A 13,942-nucleotide genomic window follows, 5' to 3' on the forward strand; every position below is an offset into this window, starting at 1 on the left:
TGGATTTGCGTACGCGTTCCTCATGCATGCCTGACGTATCCCAGGAGTTCATTACCGTGAAAGGTAATGCCTGGCTTCTTTTGGTGTTTTGCTGGGTCGAGAACAGTACGTTGGTGTATGTACCGAGTGGACAGCATATACATGCATTAGCTCGCGCTCTTCTGTTGCTTGTTTTCTGTTGCTTGTTCTCTGATATTCGCAAACGCCATGTGACCTTTGTTCGTCGACGCCCTCGTACATGACAACCATCCAAGATGAGCAGGATTATGCAGACGATACAAGAGGATATCGATGCTATCATACCGTACAGCATGCACGTATCCTCGCGGTACCTCGACTTGACGAAGCAGAAACTCGGACTCACCCGACTACCCAAGGAAATCGAGACGTTGAGTCAAGAGGAGCAGTGGACGCTCGGTGCTCCGAAGAGTGTGCTTGAGCCACTGCTGGACCACTGGTGAGTTGAAGGGATGGGACGTCGGTTCCAGAGCTAACAGCGAGATAACAGGCTAGAAACATACGACTGGCGCGGCTCAGAATCCGCTTTCAACACCACACTCCCACAATTCCGTACGCTCATACCTTTGCCTCCCGGTAGAGACGGCAATGACAAGAAGCCCATCCGCACACACTTCGTCCACGCCCGCTCGCCACACCATACCGCCATCCCCCTCCTCTACTGCCACTCCTGGCCAGGCAGCTTCATTGAAGTTCAACGCATCATCGACCTCTTGACACACCCGAAAGAAGAGGGTGAGCTGACATTCCACCTCGTATGCCCCAGCATCCCTGGCTTCGGCTTCAGCGATGCGAGCGAAGACCCCGACTTTGGTGTGCACGGGGCGGCTGAAGTATTTGCTGGTCTCATGCGACGGCTGGGGTACGAGAAGTATGCCGTGTGTGGAGGGGGATGGGGGTTCGATGTTGCGAGGGCGTTGGCGGTGAGGGAGAGCGAGAGGGTGTTGGGAGTGTTTACGTGGAATCCGGTGTTTTGTGCGCCGACGGTTAGGGGAAAGCCGTGGGAGTGGGTGAAGTGGCACTTGGCACGGTTGACGGGGGCGAGATGGGCGAGTTTGAGTTTTGGGTATGTCCCCTCTGAAGTGGATCTGCCTGCAGTGCAGGGTCGGGGGACAGTCGGGGGATGGCCGCTTGGACCGGTGATGCATCAGCTGTTTTCCATGCGTCCGCAGACGCTGGCATTCTCGCTGTGCGATTCGCCGGTGGGACTGCTGGCGGTCCTGTTGGATCTCGTAGCAACACAAGGGCCGGGCCCGTTATTAAGTATAAGGCCACGGTCTCCGTTCCTGGATCCTGGTGAGCTGGAGATGCAGGACCGCGAGTACGAGGCAGCTGGACACGAGCGTGTGCGCTCTGACGATACAGGAAAGGCCTCCCAGAATGGTGGTGCAGGCGCAGGCGAGACTACACTCGCCGACAAACGGTCGTGGAGTCCAACGGACATCCTCAACTGGACAATGATGTAAGTTGCACGCTGCTATACTATACTTTCTTAGTATGCTGACTTCCTCCAGGATGTGGCTTCCAGGTGCCGAAGCTGGACTTCGCTGGCTGCGCAGAGCCCATATCGAGGCTCTGGCGACGAGCTGGGACGACTACTGCTCTGTACCTCTAGGTATCAGCAGCTTTCGAACGCACGCAACCACGACACCGCTGATGTGGGGTGCTGCATCGTGGCCGGTTGCATGGGTCAGGAGGCACCAAGAGACTGCCGAGATGCCGGGTTGGGAGGCACCGAGGCAATTGACAGACGATCTAAGAGAGTGCTTTGGTCGACTGCTGGACGGTCGATTGGAGACTAAGTCTTCCGAGATGATGGTTTAAAGGCCAGACGTCGTTTACATACAGGATTGTGACTTCAGCATCGCAGCGAAATAGTGGGGCTAAGAAAGCAGCCCGGACATAGTCAGATTACTGGCATTGCGGAGGTAATGATAGTTAGTGGCATTGCAATTCTCAGATGTTTGATCAAATCGCGAGAACGCAAACGCTCGAATCGAGCGTTTGTGTCGTGGTGGGGGAACAGCGGCCCGGATCGTCGATGTCTGGGACGTGCTTGCCAGCTCCAGCCACAGAGCGGCGGGCGGTGACGTTGGGCCAGCACCGGTATCTGCTGCAATTTTCGCCCATGTCCACGCGACTCAGCTGTCTTTTCCAACAACACCACAGCAGCGATTACTTTGACCTGCTCCCCCTTCATACCAGCCCTCGGCTCAGTGTACGTTCCCAGCTCCAGGTCCAGTATCCGCCCACTGCCTCTTGGCTGCCCGCAATTCACGAAAATTCGCACACCGACTCACATTTGCGCCCCAACAGAAATTGCACCGTCTTCTTGACTCCACGCCACCAGTGCGCTCGACCGTCAAGCTGGCGAACCTGCTCTCCACGCTTTCTGATACTGCATAGGCTGTGACAGCCCGCAGACCACTTTCGCCGCCCCACTCCGCTGTTCCATGCGTCAAGAGGATCTGGTACGCTTTCTATCCAAGCCTGCGAAGTGAGTCTAGTCTCCACTGCGCGATTCCAACCCCAGCTTTTGAGTGAAGCGTCTACTGTAATAGCCTGCTGACATAGTACAGGCCTAGATAACGCCCGCTACTCCCACGCCCACCACCAACCTTTTACCCACCCTTTTACCCACCCTTGAGCAGATCCCTCGTCTGCTGGACCCGATACTTTCACAGGGTATCGGAATCTAGTTGGTCGAGGCTCAACGACTGACACCATTCCGCGGCGCAAAGCCTCGTATCTCCCCCCCAATTCCCGACCTCCCTAACGTCCTCTACGGTCGTTTCGCATAGCACTCACCTGCTGCTGGCACCAGCCAGCCTCTTCGATCCCAGTCCCTCGTGGGCCTTCTCTCCTCAGCCAAGCACCGCATTGCTTGTCTGAGTAGCAGACTGTGCTTCACTGCTCGTCAGTCAGCCAACCTCTACACGAGCCTCGACGTACACGCTCCACGCAAACGCTCAGACAACTCGGACCCCGTGCGCACCGACGCCTCGTAGCCAAGAGATGGTCGCTACTGAAATCCCCAAGCACTACACTGCGTCGCCGTCCTCGCACTTCGGCACGCCACACTTGACCATCAACAAGGAGGCCACCGTCGACCTCGACTCCACCAACTCCTTCGAGGGTCCTGAGAAGCTCCTGGAAGTATGGTTCAGCTCTTCTGCCACCGACCTGCCTGGTCAGGCCGGCCCGCTTGGCCTCAAGAAGGTGTCCGCTGAGGTTTGGAAGGAGATGCTCGACCTCGTCAACTGCAAGGTTCTGTCCGTCATCGAGTCTGAGCATGTCGATGCCTACCTGCTCTCCGAGTCGAGCATGTTCGTCTTCCCACACAAGGTTGTGCTAAAGACCTGCGGTACTACCACTCTCCTCTGGGGTCTCACTCGTCTCTTGGAGATTGCTGCTGTCAATGCAGGCTTCCCTTACGTCGAGCCTCAGCCTGGTACCGGGTTCGCAGCTACGGCGACGCCCTACCGTGTCTTCTACAGCAGGAAGAACTTCCTCCACCCTGAGGCGCAGCAGGGACCTCACCGTAGCTGGCGCGACGAAGTCCGCTTCCTGGACCAGCGTTTCGAGGGCGGCAGTGCCTACATGATCGGCAAGATGAACGGAGAGCACTGGTACCTTTACATCACCGGTCCTGACACGACTTTGACACCGCCTCCCAGCCCCGGCTCCAAGGAGATTGAGCGCCTCGAGACCGAGACCAAGTTCGTGAAGCTCCCTGAGCGCATGCTGCCCGAGATGAACACCGATGAAGAGGAGGACGAGACTCTGGAGATACTCATGACTGACCTCGATGAGAAGAACGCCCGTCAGTTCTATCTCGAGGACGCGAGTGCGGTCGCGGAAGGTCGCTATGTCCAGAGGGCTCGTGAGGCCCGCAAGAATGCCATCCAGTCCCTTGGCTCCATCCCCGAGGGCGAGTGCGAGAGCCTCGGTGGCTCTACGGTTCTCAACTCTACCGCCACTACCCACATCTCTGATGAGAGTTTCGATGTCTTCGAGCAGACTTCCTCCGACCACTCTGGCTTCAACTCGGACGAGGAGCTTACGTTCCCGGAGGAGTTGACCACCGAGGGCCACACGCTCGGCACTGTCGTTTCTGAGCACTGTGGTCTGGCTGACGTCTACCCTACCTCGAAGTACCCGGACGCTCGCATCGACGCCTACCTGTTCACGCCCTGCGGCTTCTCTGCAAACGGCGTCGTGCCTGCTCCAGGCGGCGCGCCCAACGGATCAAAGAAGGGCTCCGATGCCACCCACTACTTCACCGTCCACGTCACTCCCGAGCCTCACTGCTCCTACGCCTCGTTCGAGACCAACGTCCCCGCTCGTCAGAGCGGTCGTGAGACGGCCGATGTTATTGAGCATGTCATCGGCATCTTCAAGCCCGGACGCTTTAGCATCACTCTCTTCGAGGCCAAGCCTTCTCCTGACGAGCTGCCTGGAAAGAACGTCGGGAAGAGCAAGCGCGTCGAGACGATCCCCGGCTACCGCCGTGTCGATCGTATTGTGCACGATCTCGAGGGCTACGATCTTGTATTCAGGTACTACGAGAGGGACGACTGGAAGGGCGGCAAGCCTAGGTTGGGCGAGGTCTGCTAGAGTGTTGGCATGAACTGTACCTTGGACGGGGCTGTGTTCTTGTGGACGTCTCATGGACACTCGTTTGACAGCTTTTCAGTACATCTGGTTTCTATCGTGCGTAATCATTCTTAGTATATCTCGTACATCTTTGAGCAAGTTTTTACTTCAAAAGATGTTCATATAGCTTTGGTAGCGACTGTCTCTACTCGATCAGTTTTCGGAGTAATCAATACTTCATCAGTACACTCAGGTCATTCCTTGCATTACAAAGTCAACAAACTAGCAGCTGATACCATTCTACGAGCACACATCGCAAATTGTCTCTCAACCCCTGTACTTCCGCACTTACAGTCTAAACCAGAGCCGATGCAGCTGCGCAACACACGACGACAGACCAGAACCGCATATATGCACAGCAAAGTTGCTACAAGCAGACGTCTTCAATAATTCACCTAAACGGTCTTGAATCGAAACCTTCCAGCATGACATGACGACATTGCTCGAATTATGAATGAACGCTTCGCTGGCAGTTCTCCATCGCTCCTGCTGGCTTCATTGCTTATGTGCACATGGACTCGAGCGACCCGCCACTGCTACCGGTATGTGTGCATGCTCTATGTAAGTTCTTTGTCTGACCGCTTCGTACAGATGTCGATACACACGGCTCTCATGCGTCCTCGACCAGCTCATTCGATCGAAGCATTGACTCCCCATCAGATGACATCAACCACACCACGCCTGCCACTTTCAACATCCCGCATCAACACCGCCGAAACCCAGGACAAACGCACTTGCATGAACCAGCATTCGAACCACATCTTCTCAACCAATCTCAGCATGATACTCGCCACCGCTCTTCGCACTTCCTTCGACTCAAGTGACATCGCTTCGCACAATTGAAACAAACAGCGTGGCCTCGAGCAGCTATCGCGTCAGAGTATATCAGACATCCAATCCTTAAGCGTTTGCTGGCCTACATTGCTGCAGATGTGAGGCAGGGGGTGTGTCTAGCATACTGTGAGAACTGCTGTAGCAGCAGCACTGCCTGGTAGATTGCAGCAGACTGCGGCAAAGCAAAGTTCCTCAGAACAGAACCCAAACTTGACCTAGATGGAGCCTAGTATCGTGAATAGAATTGGATTAAGACAATTCGGCGCGCAAAACCTTGAACTCTTCACCACCGCCCCAACCTTCATGTGACAACTGGCAACTACCGTGCTCCAACATGAATCAGCCCTCCACGAAAGCATGTATCTGCCGAAACATTTTCAGCTTTCGCATTGGCAATGTTTCTCGTCTTTAACCGGTCTTCACCCAAGACACGTGCCAAAACAATCAAGCAACAGCCACCGGAAGCTTCACGTAAAGTGCCAGGCGTCCTTCCCCACTACACGATATGAACTGACAACGCCGGCATCGACATGATTAATACTAATGTCGGCGTGCCCAGCGAGTCATGCCAGAAAGCGAGATTGCTCAGGCTGACTGTGTAACTATGTCAATGTTGATCTCGTAAACACATTCTCCTGTAGGCCGGACTTCAACCACCTCCACAGCCATATATAAGACCGTCTTGACCTTTTCGCTCCAATCCTCATCCTCCAACCCCCTCCACTCCTTCATTCATCCCATCCCGATCCAACAACCGTCACCATGAAATTCTCCTCCACCGTCATCCTGCTCTTTAGCGGCCTTGCCGTGGCCGCCCCAGCAGCCGAGCCCGAGCCACTCTTCTCTCGCCAGGCAGCACAGAGTATCCACGATGCCATAGTGCGCAAGGGAAAGAAGTACTTCGGCACCGCCACGGACCCGGGCCGCTTCAACAGTGGCAGCAACGGCGCGATTATCAAGGCGAACTTTGGACAGGTGACGCCGGAGAACAGGTACGCGGTCGTCCTAAACCGATACTTTCGTTGCTTCAACAAGCCTGATGTTGGGCTGAATGTCGTGTTTTGGTGTGGGTGCGCAAATGCTCATGTACGCACAGTATGAAATGGGACGCCACTGAGTCGTCCCGCAACAACTTCAACTTCGGCACCGCGGACCAGACCGTCGCCTTCGCAACCTCCAACAACAAGCTGATCCGCGGCCACACGACTGTCTGGCACTCTCAGCTTCCATCCTGGGTTAGTTCGATTAGCGACAAAGCCACCCTGACGACTGTGATGCAGAACCACATCACGACACTCATGACACGGTACAAGGGAAAGGTGTATGCCTGGGATGTGATTAACGAGATGTTTAACGAGGATGGGAGTTTTAGGTCTAGTGTGTTCTACAACGTAAGTGGGATAGAAATCGGGTTGAAAAGCTGGGATAGATGCTGACTTGAGTAGGTCCTCGGCCAGGACTTTGTGAGGATCGCGTTTGAGGCTGCGAGGAAGGCTGATCCGGCTGCGAAGCTGTACATCAATGACTACAGTACGGTCCCGCTTCCATTTTCTCTTCACACTCGACTGACAGAACCCAGACCTCGACTCTGCATCCTACGCCAAAACGCAAGCCATGATCCGCAACGTCAACGCCTGGCGCAGCGCCGGTATCCCCATCGACGGCATCGGCTCGCAGGCACACTTGACCTCCGGTCAGGGCGCGAACGCTCCCGCTGCTATGGCTGCGCTGTGTGCTGCTGCACCTGAGTGCGCTTTGACTGAGGTCGACATCCAGAATGCTCAGACGGCTGATTGGACCAACGTTGTCAAGGCTTGCCTGAACCAGTCGAACTGCGTTGGTATCACGGTTTGGGGCGTCAGGGACAGCGATTCTTGGAGGCCACAGGGTAACCCGCTGCTGTTCGATGCGAACTACAAGCCCAAGGCTGAGTATAACACGGTATTGGCAGCGCTACAGTAGGGAGTGTCTGCATCGTGGTCCTCATATTTTCCTGGCGATCCTGTACGCTCGTTGTTAGTAGAAGATAGCGAAAGTGAAGTGCGCTTGTTATTCGATAATGCTTTCTTTTGGTGATCGTCAAGTACAGAAGCTGAGAAGTCTCGATTATGTCACGACTCAGTCTATCTTGTTTCCTCTTCCTGTGATTTCCTTCTCTTCCTGGGCACTCTTTGCAGCCTTGATGATCGACAGCCCAGCATTCTCACTGGCGCCTTCATCGGCCTGCCTCGTCCAAAACAAATCAGCAGCGTTGATCCGGACGCTTTTCCGTCTTTGCATCTCCGTAACACCAAGATGCGATACTTTCTCTGCATTCGCTTCTAGCTCGTCCAAGATGCGCTTGCGCTTTGCATATCGTTCGGCCCTCTCTTTTCTGGTCTGCTCAGAACCAAGCTTGCAAAGTGCAAACCGTACGCCAGTTCTGAAGCCCATGAAGATGTGTTCGGATATCAGGATGGTGATAGGGAGACTGGCCCACAGGCTCAAGCCCATACGTTCCCCGAGAAACTTTTGAGAACCAAACAAGTGGACAATGGCAGCGCTAGACAAGCTTCCGAGCCAAGTCAAGGCTTCCAAACTTGAGATCCACGGTCCAAGGCCATCACTCCGTGTAGGTGCAGGTCTCTGGTATTCGACGGAAATCTTGAGAAAATCGGACCGAAGCTCAAACCAGTTGTTGATGAAGAAACCGATGGGTACGAGGGGCCAGACTGGGCTGAAAAGAGCCAAGTAGCCGAACTGTATGACCATCTCTGCAATGTCGTCCTGAACGTTGTACTCAGGCCTGAGTGCTTGCTTCCTCGCTCTGCGAAGGAATTTGGCCTCTCCAGGATCATCAGGCGCTAAATGCTGGCCCGAACCTCCTCGCTGATGCACCCTTGTTGCCTGACGGTCACGCCACCACTGCTTGAACTGAGTCTTGAACCAGGGGAGTGCCAGCTCTTCGATTGCGCCCGATACTTGTCCGGTCAAGGTAAGAGCAATCACTTCGTTTCGTAGCCTGTCAGGATCGGCCGTGAACTTGATAGCTCCACGCTCCTTGCTACCTATCACCGTATCGATGCAGGACTGAAACATGGGTATAACTCGGCTGCTGAACGGAACGTACAGAAATGCGGTGAGGAAGATTGGTAGGTAGTTTGTGATCGAGTTAAGGACGAAGATCTTCTGCGTCAAAGACATCTCGTGATGGTCTGCAGTCCGGTGGTTTTCGTATTCGGTCATGTTGTTAGCGATGTCCTCTAGGAAGCTCGTCGCATACGGCAGGAAGACACCGAGCAGCACGGTCGGAAGGTATTCCTGTATCGAGTCAGCTTTCTGGAATGTTAGGCATCATGAAAGTCTCCAGCCAACTCACAAGATAGAACTTGTACGGCCCATCATAGGCCTCGCTGATGAAAGTTTCGATAGCAAAGACGATAGCTATCAGTGCCCCGAGGAACAAGGTACTGACCAGTACGAAAGGGATAACGAGTAGCTGCCTGACAATCCGCTTCCATCTGGGAAAGTGGTGAAGTAGCCTACCAGCCGCATCAACAATGGTGGTCTCATGTTGAAACTGTGGTCGATTGGCCTTTAGGTTGCCAACGCCACGGACCTCCCAGCGTATCGCCAGGTCCTGCTCCTTGATTTTCCAGTATTCCAGGAAGACAGTGCACCACACACCTATCATCAAAGCAAATAATAACGAGTACTGTGGTAAGAATGCCCAGGCGAAGACGCCAGCCACGCATGGAAAGGCAAGGAAGCGGAAGTAGGTCTGGAGGAACGCAAAGTAGAAGGCAACCTTCGCTCCCCACAAATCGCGGATTCGGTCGAGGTCGTTGAGGTCGAGAAAGAAGCGCTTGCTCAAATGGGTGAGCAGTTGATTATTGACAGGCTGGTTATGAAGTGGGAAGATGCAAGACACATTCTCCCACTGACCAAATCCTGGGGTAATGCCTGCTCCTCCAAGTTCTTTGCGCCAGTTGACGAGATGGAAAACTGACAGTAGATCTTCAGCCTCGAAAGCGCCGTCAACCACGCTCGAAGCTGTGCCACCGGGGTGTTGCTTGGTGATGCCGTACAGCCAATCTTTCACCCTGTTGAGCCTGTCAGTCGGTCTCTTTCATGCTAAAGGTTTATCAACTCACCTTGACTTGTATACTGTATTACCTAGCAACTCTCGAGGCACCTGCACGAAGACTAGGAGAGATTGGTCGTAACCATGTCGAACTTCTGTGTTCAGTCCAGCAGATTGTAGGTCTTTGATCAATTCTGTGAACTCAGTGACGGCGGTTTCGTGCTCTGGAGGTTGTCAGCACTATGACTGAGTTATGTCCGGAAGATTTCACGTACCTACACTGCCGAAGTCGTAGACCACGACGTACTTGTCATTATAGGTGACATTTGCAAGCTCTTGATCATCACCCAGAGTTGTATCAGCCCTCCTTAGCTGCATGTCCTTGGTGTAAAGGTCTAGATCTGGGAGGAGCCACAACCCAAGTGTGTGTGATGAGACTTTGGAGGATCGCGAATCAGCCCTGTGGCTGGTGTCTTTATAGATTTCAGGGATGCGTCGTCATTATGGCTATTTTGGGTAGAGCTTGTGAATGTGGAGATAATCAAGCCCCATCAGAGGCTGAGGATTGGTGGCTCAGGAGTGGGTCCGACGCGCCGTCAGCGCTTGAGTGCCGAATGACCCGCAAAGGGTCTAAAGAACCGACACAAGGACAAAGACACAAAGTCGAAGTCCATCATGTCTGTCTGTGAGCAAATTGGGACCAATTGACGGAGACACAATGGTTAAGTTAGTAACGGTACAAGAACAAGAGCTGTGGAGGTAGTCGCGATGACTTTGGGATTTACGTTCGCACGTGCCATCGGCGACAATGGCAGAGACAGCCGATCGTCCGGCACGTCTCAACGCATTGACAACAACAAAGCTGAGATCCTTTATCTCTCATTCCAGTTCCTGTTCTCGCACAAAGGAGTCTAGAACACGAGACACAATATACAACGCAAGTGTCATACTTACTGTTTGAACAAAAGCGTACTGAATGAAGCTTGTAGCTTCCAGCAGCACGGAAGAGACATCAAACCAGCACAGCTGTACTATTCATCTAGCAAACAAGCATACTTCAACCTACACTCACAATGCCACCGAAGGAGGTCATGGTATGCCCAAGCACACCTATGCCAAGAGGCTACGGGTTCTTACCTAAGGGCATTCGATACAAGACATTGCACTGTCGGAAGCTCACTCACGACGTAGGCAAAACGCTGTACATCGTTGTAGATGCGAAGAAACGACAGCTTGGTCTGCGAGTGCCAACTTTCATCCTTCACCAGGTGCATTGGAAGGCCAAAGAGACTTTGGCAGCTCGGCGCGCTGCAGTTGAGAAGCGCGATGCGTCCTTGATCGACGCTGCGGCCACTGAGCTTGAAGAGCAGTTCTCAGAAATGCCAGAGGAAGAAAAGAAGCTTGTGCTGAGACACGGCTTTAGGAAGTACTCAGGTCGCGTTGGCAGGACTGGTACGATCCCGCTGCAGCGTAAGACTTTGCTGGGGGTCATTGCCCATGTGCGCCACAGGCACACAAAATACGATAGTGTGTTGGCGCGTGGAGTGGAGAGAGCCGTGGCGAGGAAGGCCGTCAATCGAAAGATCGAAAGTGTCTTACGGGACTGGGGTTATGTAGAAGGTATGAAACAATGTAACAATGAATCGAAACTCTCCACTGAACACATTCGACAGACTTGTCTTGGTACTTCAATGATGACCAGCCAACATCAAGCGGGTAGCGAAGTGGAATGATATGTTCGCTGTACGTGATTATGGCTTACGCCGACCACACGCATTTTGGGGAATACTTACATGATATAGCTTGCGGCTAAGGCACCTACAGAGTAGCTACGTAACACGGATTCGAGGATTCATGCGAAGCGGTGTCCAAGTTCAAGATGCGAGGAGTTTGGCTTGTTGTGTCAGTCGCCGCTAATCTCCGCCCGGAGTTAAGGTAGCCTTGCATCTGCACAAAACAGCACCTCCACTGATAGTGACGGAGTCGTTTCCGGCCAGCAAGACCTCGTAGTGCTGACGGTGATCGGTGCCTTGAAGCATCCGATATCAAAAGAACTGAAAAGTAAGCTTTCCTGGCTGCGAATATAAGAAGACCAAGCAGTTGAAGTTTCAACATCCAGCACCGTACAAAACCCAGACATATGACCATCTTCTATTGTCAGACTCGGAACGGTCTCCGCAATGACATCGTCCATCAAAAGCATTGCCATAGTCGGCGTCACTGGCACAATAGGGACATATCTCACTCACGCTTTATTGGCAAAGAATCACCTCACCATCACCGCAATCTCGCGCCAGGATTCGAAGGCAGAGTTTCCACCCAACATACAGGTCGTACGAGTCAACTACGATGACCACGGCTCTATCACCGAAGCACTGAAAGGCCACGATGCTCTCATTATCACCACCTCCATCTTCGCGCCGAAGGATACATCAGCAAAACTCATCAAGGCTGCAGCAGCTGCAGGCGTACCCTGGATCCTTCCGAATGAGTTCGGCATGTACAACACCGATGAGGTAGCAAACGAAACCATTGGGACCAGCAAGAAGGAAGATCGCGAACTCATCGAGTCCCTCGGGGTGTCATCCTGGATCGGCATCAGCTGTGGGTTTTGGTACGAGCATTCACTCTCGAATGGCGAGCTGTACGGCATCGACATCAACGAGCGAAAGGCCACGTTCTTTGACCATGGAACGCAAAGACTAAACACTTCGACATGGCCGCAAGTTGGTCGTGCGGTCGCTGCATTACTTTCGCTGCCTGTTGATACGAGCGGTGAACAAGGTGCTCCAACAACACTGAGCACGTATCGCAACCGCATGGTATACGTGTCGTCGTTTACGGTCAACCAGAAAGATATGTTCGAATCAGTAAAGCGGGTCACCGGAACAACGGACAGCGACTGGAACATTACATCTGAGCCAGCCAAACAACGTTACGAGAATGCGCGTGAGCGTTTGAGGAATGGCGATCGTGTCGCGTTTGGACGGGTGTTGTATACAAGGTACTTCTACGAAGACGCGGGCCTGTTTGAGAAGACGCACGGTTTGGACACAGAGAATTTGGGGCTGCCGAAAGAGGATTTGGATCAATCTACGAAGAAAGCTGTGAGCTTGGTGGAAAACGGATACTGGGCGAAGTATGGCCAGTAAAAAGTAGTCCAAAGAAACTCAAACAAGGGTTAGACAGGGGCAATTTCTAGGCCAATTTGACACTGCATCAGGCCAGTATGAAGTACTATTGTCGAACGTATTGAGATACTCAGACGACCGGAACAGATGATCCGGTATTGAACTGAGAAATTTTGTAACTACGTGGTCTGTGTCACATGATATCCTACTGTTGTAGGCACTACCCGAGGACAAGTGCACTTACCTCTAGGCTGAGAGTTGCAATCGGTATGAGTATGGATGACACGTGTGGTATTGTTACTATCTGAGCTCCGGTTTGTGTGAAGGAAACCATTTAGGACTAGGACAGATTAGGCTAGTACGGCGACAGATCCAACATAGCATAGGTGCTGGGTGAGGTACCCGAGCATCAACAAAGAGTTCCTGGACAAGAACATCAGGCAAAACAACAACACAATTAGCAATACATCACGTTGAGACACAGCCTCCAATCTATACCTCTCACATGGTACAAATTTGGGCCACCTGTGTCTGGCTATTAGTGTTTTGATACATCGCCGAAAAGTGGAGCAATTGTGGCGCAGGTCTATTCTCAATTGTTACATCTCGAACACAATATGGCCACACCTCCTTCGCGCAGACGCTGTGAGCAGCCGACATGTGTCCACGTCGGTAACGACTTTGACTTGGACTTCAACTCTAGGGGCCGCGCTGTCGATACTAGTGAGTATCCTCACACCTTTAGGATTGTCTGACAAAGTCGTGCCTAGTGAAACCAGGCCAGTCGAATTCGAATACGTCAGAGATCCCACTCTTTGATGCAGAGTAACGATGCCGCCACCAAATCTGAGATTCTCACGGCACTGCTCATCCGGATTGGCGTCGAACTGCCCTGGTCAGTACCAAGGTATCTACATGAACCAGACCGAGCCAGGCAGGTGGGAAATCGTGGAAACGGATGAGAACTCTACAGTCAACACCACGTATGGGGCATCGTGAACACTACTTTCGAGACAACCGATGGGTTTTCTACTATGCGTTCGATATCCCTCTAGCTCCTAGCAAGCCCGTATTTGTTGTTTGGTGTCGGTGACACTGTAGGGTACGATGCGCTGGCTGCGACTATAGGGTTTGTCAAACCGCATGGGCCGTCGGCACACGCGGGGTAACACGAACGTTTTGCTGTTCTATTTTTTTTTTGCCGAGAAGGATGGGGTGAACGATCGGAGAAGCTGTGATA

The 13,942-nt window shown here is 53.0% G+C and overlaps 7 protein-coding genes across 7 annotated transcripts; 6 read left to right on the top strand and 1 right to left on the bottom strand.

Moving 5' to 3' along the window:
• Positions 1 to 266: 266 nt before the first annotated feature.
• On the top strand, positions 267 to 1,842 carry BU25DRAFT_343694 (alpha/beta-hydrolase; the record flags this gene model as incomplete). Its single annotated transcript, XM_033702969.1, has 3 exons — positions 267 to 457; positions 509 to 1,364; positions 1,486 to 1,842. 3 exons carry the CDS (start codon positions 267 to 269, stop codon positions 1,840 to 1,842), a joined length of 1,404 nt encoding a protein of 467 aa, XP_033560474.1.
• Positions 1,843 to 3,033: 1,191 nt separating this feature from the next.
• Positions 3,034 to 4,635, top strand: BU25DRAFT_459429 (S-adenosylmethionine decarboxylase; the record flags this gene model as incomplete). Its single annotated transcript, XM_033710278.1, has 1 exon — positions 3,034 to 4,635. The coding sequence occupies one exon, from the start codon at positions 3,034 to 3,036 to the stop codon at positions 4,633 to 4,635; it is 1,602 nt and encodes a 533-aa protein (XP_033560475.1).
• Positions 4,636 to 5,124: 489 nt separating this feature from the next.
• Positions 5,125 to 5,604, top strand: BU25DRAFT_449282 (uncharacterized protein; the record flags this gene model as incomplete). The annotated part of the gene is made up of 2 exons (XM_033709633.1): positions 5,125 to 5,235; positions 5,266 to 5,604. 2 exons carry the CDS (start codon positions 5,125 to 5,127, stop codon positions 5,515 to 5,517), a joined length of 363 nt encoding a protein of 120 aa, XP_033560476.1. The 3' UTR covers positions 5,518 to 5,604.
• Positions 5,605 to 5,837: 233 nt separating this feature from the next.
• BU25DRAFT_440688 (glycoside hydrolase family 10 protein) lies at positions 5,838 to 7,470 on the top strand (the record flags this gene model as incomplete). Its single annotated transcript, XM_033709193.1, has 4 exons — positions 5,838 to 6,500; positions 6,605 to 6,899; positions 6,954 to 7,038; positions 7,088 to 7,470. The coding sequence occupies exons 1-4, from the start codon at positions 6,271 to 6,273 to the stop codon at positions 7,468 to 7,470; spliced, it is 993 nt and encodes a 330-aa protein (XP_033560477.1). The 5' UTR covers positions 5,838 to 6,270.
• A 156-nt stretch (positions 7,471 to 7,626) lies between these two features.
• Positions 7,627 to 9,949, bottom strand: BU25DRAFT_422480 (uncharacterized protein; the record flags this gene model as incomplete). Its single annotated transcript, XM_033708152.1, has 4 exons — positions 7,627 to 8,808; positions 8,867 to 9,590; positions 9,642 to 9,795; positions 9,847 to 9,949. The coding sequence occupies 4 exons, from the start codon at positions 9,947 to 9,949 to the stop codon at positions 7,627 to 7,629; spliced, it is 2,163 nt and encodes a 720-aa protein (XP_033560478.1).
• A 695-nt stretch (positions 9,950 to 10,644) lies between these two features.
• Positions 10,645 to 11,400, top strand: BU25DRAFT_422481 (uncharacterized protein; the record flags this gene model as incomplete). The annotated part of the gene is made up of 3 exons (XM_033708153.1): positions 10,645 to 11,191; positions 11,274 to 11,314; positions 11,374 to 11,400. The coding sequence occupies 3 exons, from the start codon at positions 10,645 to 10,647 to the stop codon at positions 11,398 to 11,400; spliced, it is 615 nt and encodes a 204-aa protein (XP_033560479.1).
• Positions 11,401 to 11,751: 351 nt separating this feature from the next.
• Positions 11,752 to 12,758, top strand: BU25DRAFT_369990 (NAD(P)-binding protein; the record flags this gene model as incomplete). Its single annotated transcript, XM_033703940.1, has 1 exon — positions 11,752 to 12,758. One exon carries the CDS (start codon positions 11,752 to 11,754, stop codon positions 12,721 to 12,723), a length of 972 nt encoding a protein of 323 aa, XP_033560480.1. The 3' UTR covers positions 12,724 to 12,758.
• Positions 12,759 to 13,942: the final 1,184 nt, after the last annotated feature.

This window comes from Macroventuria anomochaeta (genome assembly GCF_010093625.1).
Source record: "Macroventuria anomochaeta strain CBS 525.71 unplaced genomic scaffold BU25scaffold_21, whole genome shotgun sequence".
Classification (NCBI taxonomy): domain Eukaryota; kingdom Fungi; phylum Ascomycota; class Dothideomycetes; order Pleosporales; family Didymellaceae; genus Macroventuria; species Macroventuria anomochaeta.